Source organism: Mustela nivalis (genome assembly GCF_964662115.1).
Source record: "Mustela nivalis genome assembly, chromosome: 15".
Taxonomy (NCBI): domain Eukaryota; kingdom Metazoa; phylum Chordata; class Mammalia; order Carnivora; family Mustelidae; genus Mustela; species Mustela nivalis.
This window is the reverse complement of record NC_139034.1, coordinates 30,644,195-30,649,034: the sequence shown is the minus strand read 5'-3', so window position 1 is coordinate 30,649,034 and position 4,840 is coordinate 30,644,195. Positions and strand designations below refer to the sequence as shown.

The 4,840-nt window shown below is 37.8% G+C and overlaps 1 protein-coding gene across 1 annotated transcript; it reads left to right on the top strand.

Moving 5' to 3' along the window:
* Positions 1-2,021: 2,021 nt before the first annotated feature.
* LOC309849134 (iron-sulfur clusters transporter ABCB7, mitochondrial-like) lies at positions 2,022-4,349 on the top strand (the record flags this gene model as incomplete). Its single annotated transcript, XM_082701457.1, is given in 3 exon segments — positions 2,022-2,060; positions 2,062-2,911; positions 2,914-4,349. Coding segments are annotated over 3 exon segments (2,250 nt in total). The 3' UTR covers positions 4,275-4,349.
* Between the last annotated feature and the right edge of the window lie 491 nt (positions 4,350-4,840).

Genomic DNA, 4,840 nt, shown 5'->3' with positions numbered 1-4,840 from the left:
ATTGGCCAGTTTTCCTAACTGTTCCATGGGTCATCGAGAAGCATATTCATTCTCCATGTACTAGTTTAGGATCTTATAGGCAGCTATTAGATCACATTTGGGACTCACATTGTTCATATCTCCTGTGTTTTTATGAAATTTCTTTTCTTAGGAATTTTTAATTTCTAAGAGATATGTGTTTAAATCTCCACATGACTATAGATTTATCAATTTTGTCTCTTTGACTTTGCTTTATGCATCCACATTCATGACAACTGTGTATATTGGTGAATTGTTGCTCTTATTATTGGTGGTGTCTTTAACTCTAGAAATCACTTTGCCTTTAATGGATCTTTTTCTGATGATAGTATTCATAGCTCCTTTGGGTATTTCCCTGATCTATCATTTCACATAGCTTTATTATGAACTTTTATCTCTTATTTTTCCTTAAGGTTGACTTACAACGAAGCCCAGAGCTGGATATTAAAACATCATCTGATAAGAATACTCCCTTTCCTATGGGATCGCTATAATGAAATTCTTCAAACAAAAGTAGTACATCAGTACCCCTTTATCCACAGGGGTTATGCTCCAAGATCTCTAGCAGATGCCTGAAACCACAGATACTACTGAATCCTATATGCACTGTGTTTTTCCCTCTACATACATGCCTATTATAGTTTTATTTATAAATTAGGCACAGCCAGAGAATACAACATAACTAATAATAAAACAGAACAATAATAACATAGTGAAATATAAGTGATGTGAATGTGATCTCTCTCTCAATGTATCTTATTGTACTGTACTCACCCTTCTTGTGATTATGTGAGATGATCAAATGCCCATCATGTGGGCAAACAGTAAACATCATTCTTAGTGATGAAACAGTAGGAAGATTCCCAATAAAATGAGGAATAGAGGAGGATGTCCACTATCATCCTTGCCATTCAGTTTTATGTGGGAGGATGTCAGCTATACTTTAATCAACCATTACTATAAAAAAAAGATATAAAAAGTAAAAATGAAAAGAAATTCCCAATATAGGAGAGTATAGTTAGTGTGTCAATGCCAGGAAGAAACAAACTGTGTAATGTTTGAAAGGAGAAGACAAAATTGACGTTTTTTTTTTCATTTCTGATATGATTGTGCACGTCGAAAATTCAAGGGAATTTGCAAAATTTTAAAACTAATGAAAGATTTCATGAAAGTCAGTTGATAGGTGAACCACATAAAATTTAATAACCTTATATGCTAACAATATACAATAAGAAAAGGTAATAAGAAATAAGTTACACAAAAATAAGAATAATTTTAACACCAGATGTATAAACTGTTTGGGGACAAAATTACAGGGTATTACTAAAGGATGTAAAAGTAGGCCTAAGGAGGGGTGCCTAGCTGGCTCAGTCAGTAGAGTATGTTACTCTTAATCTTCAGGTTCTGAGTCCAAGCCCCACACTGGGTGCAGAGATGACTTTTATTTTTTTCATCTTTTAAAAAAATTTTATTTTATTTTTTCAGTGTTCCAAGATTCATTGTTTATGAATCACACCCAGTGCTCCATGCAATATGTGCCCTCCTTAACACCTGCCCCCAGAAAAAATGTAGGCCTAAGTATGTAGAAAAATTCACTTAGTTCATGAAAGAGATGAAATATTATACAGATAATTCAACTTATATGACAAATTAAATGTGATTCTAATAAAAACTCCAAATAAGTTTTCCATGGACTTGAACAAATACTCATACAGACTAAGTCCAGTATAGCCAAGATAGTTCTTTAAAAGAAAAACGAGACTCCTCTTACCAACTATCAAAGATGTATTAACATATAAAATACATATATTATATGTTATGTATTATATGACATACATGTATCTATATAATCAAATGTGTGTGTAGTAATTAGGACAACATATAATTATGTAGCCATCGGCACACAAATGATTAGAACAGAATAGTGAGGCCAGAAATAGACCCAAACGTACCTAGACAATTGGTATTTAAGAGAGAGGATAATGGCTCTTTCCTCGCTCAAGATGGCGCTGCTCGCGATACAATCTTCACGCTGGGCAGCCTGCCGGGGCCGCTTTCGAAAAACGCCGGCATGCCGTGTTTCTGATCCGACATCTAGTCTCTGTCCGTGGCGCAGGTTCTCAGTGGAGATCACGGCAGCTCGGCGTTTCGGGAACCGCTCGAATTTCCCAGATCCCAGAGTCATTAAGACATACTATATGGCAGAGACTGGGAAAAGGCAACTCAAGACAGATATTAGATGTTACCAGGGGTCTCCAGGCTTGGCCACTGATAGAAAAGAGGACATGTTGGCGTGGTCATGCAGGAGGAGGACTCCACACAGACCCAAAAGAAGGGTTAAAAGATGTTGATACTCGGAAAATCATGAAAGCAATGGTTTCTTATGTGTGGCCCAAAGACAGGCCAGATCTACGAGCTAGAGTTGGCATTTCCTTGGGATTTTTGGGTGGTGCAAAGGCCATGAATATTGTGGTCCCCTTCATGTTTAAGTATGCTGTAGTCAGCCTCAACCAGATGTCGGGAAACATGTTGAACCTGAGTGATGCACCAAATACAGTTGCAACCATGGCAACGGCAGTTCTGATTGGCTATGGTGTATCAAGAGCTGGAGCTGCCTTTTTTAATGAAGTTCGAAATGCAGTATTTGGCAAGGTGGCCCAAAAGTCAATCCGAAGAATAGCCAGAAATGTCTTTCTCCATCTGCACAACCTGGATCTGGCTTTCCACCTGAGTAGACAGACAGGAGCTTTATCAAAGGCTATTGACAGAGGGACAAGGGGTATTAGTTTTGTCCTGAGTGCTTTAGTATTTAATCTCCTTCCCATCATGTTTGAGGTGACTCTTGTCAGTGGTATTTTGTATTATAGATGTGGTGCCCAGTTTGCATTGGTAACCCTCTTGGTGCATACACAGCATTCACAGTTGCTGTTACACGGTGGAGAACTAGATTTAGAATAGAAATGAACAAAGTGGATAATGATGCAGGTAACGCTGCCATAGACTCGCTGCTGAATTATGAAACTGTGAAGTATTTTAATAATGAAAACTATGAAGCACAAAGATATGATAGATTTCTGAAGACATATGAAACTGCTTCATTGAAAAGTACCTCTACTCTGGCTATGCTGAACTTTGGTCAAAGTGCTATTTTCAGTGTTGGTTTAACAACTATTATGGTGCTCACCAGTCAGGGAATTGTGGCAGGTACCCTTACCGTTGGAGATCTAGTAATGGTGAATGGACTGCTTTTTCAACTTTCATTACCCCTTAACTTTTTGGGGACTGTATATAGAGAAACTAGACAAGCACTCATAGATATGAACACCTTGTTTACTCTACTCAAGGTAGACAGTCGAATTAAAGACAAAGCAATGGCATCTCCCATTCAGATCACACCACAGACAGCTTCGGTGGCCTTTGATAATGTGCATTTTGAATATATTGAGGGACAGAAAGTCCTTAGTGGAATATCTTTTGAAGTTCCTGCAGGAAAGAAAGTGGCCATTGTAGGAGGTAGTGGGTCAGGAAAAAGCACAATAGTATGGCTGTTGTTTCGCTTCTATGAGCCTCAAAAGGGTAACATTTACCTTGCTGGTCAAAATATACAAGATGTGAGCCTGGAAAGCCTTCGGAGGGCAGTGGGAGTGGTGCCTCAGAATGCTGTCCTCTTCCACAATACCATTTACTACAACCTTTTATATGGAAACATCCATGCTTCACCTGAGGAGGTGTACGCGGTGGCAAAATTAGCTGGACTCCATGATGCAATTCTTCGAATGCCACATGGATATGACACACAAGTAGAGGAACGAGGACTCAAACTATCAGGAGGAGAAAAGCAAAGAGTAGCAATTGCAAGAGCCATTTTGAAGGACCCCCCAGTCATCCTCTATGATGAAGCCACTTCATCATTAGATTCAATTACTAAAGAGACTATTCTTAGTGCCATGAAGGATGCAGTCAAACATAGAACTTCTATTTTTATTGCACACAGATTGTCAACAGTGGTTGATGCAGATGAAATCATTGTCTTGGATCAGGGTAAGATAGCTGAACGTGGTACCCACCATGGCTTGCTTGCAAACCCTGGCAGTATCTATTCAGAAATGTGGCATACACAAAGTAGCCGTGTGCAGAACCATAATAACCTCACATGGGATGCAAAGAAAGAAAATATGTCCAAAGAGGAGGAAAGGAAGAAACTACAAGAAGAAATTGTCAACAGTGTGAAAGGCTGTGGAAACTGTTCCTGCTAAGTTGCATGAGACTTTTTTTTTTGACACATTTGCACTGAAGCAGAATTGTTTTATTAAAAAAAATCATACATTCCCCCCCCCCAAAAAAGAGAGAGGATAATGCAAATAAAAGGGGAAATAATGGCCTATTCAATAAATGGTGCTAGTACGATTCTAGTACTGTGTAGGGAAATAAAATGCAATCAAGACCTGCCTCATATTATACAGAAAAATAAACTTCAGATATATTAAAGATTAAAATCTCACATAAAGAGGATTAAAACTTATCCTTGAAGAATAAGTAGGAGCAGGGAAGGATTTCTTAAACAACTCAGACCACAAAACAAAATAATTAAAAAAGAAAAAATAACAAGGAATTTAGTAATAATCAATAAAATAAATAATTGAGAAATTTGTCAGAACCAAAATTTTTTACAAGAGGAACAATGAGCAAAATTAAAAGAGAAGCAGCACGCCAAAATGAGCACATTTGCCAAATATACAATAATCAGTATGAAGGGTGTATAAAGAATGCCCACAGCTCCATAAGAAAAGATGGGCACTACTAAAGAACAATATTCCAAAAA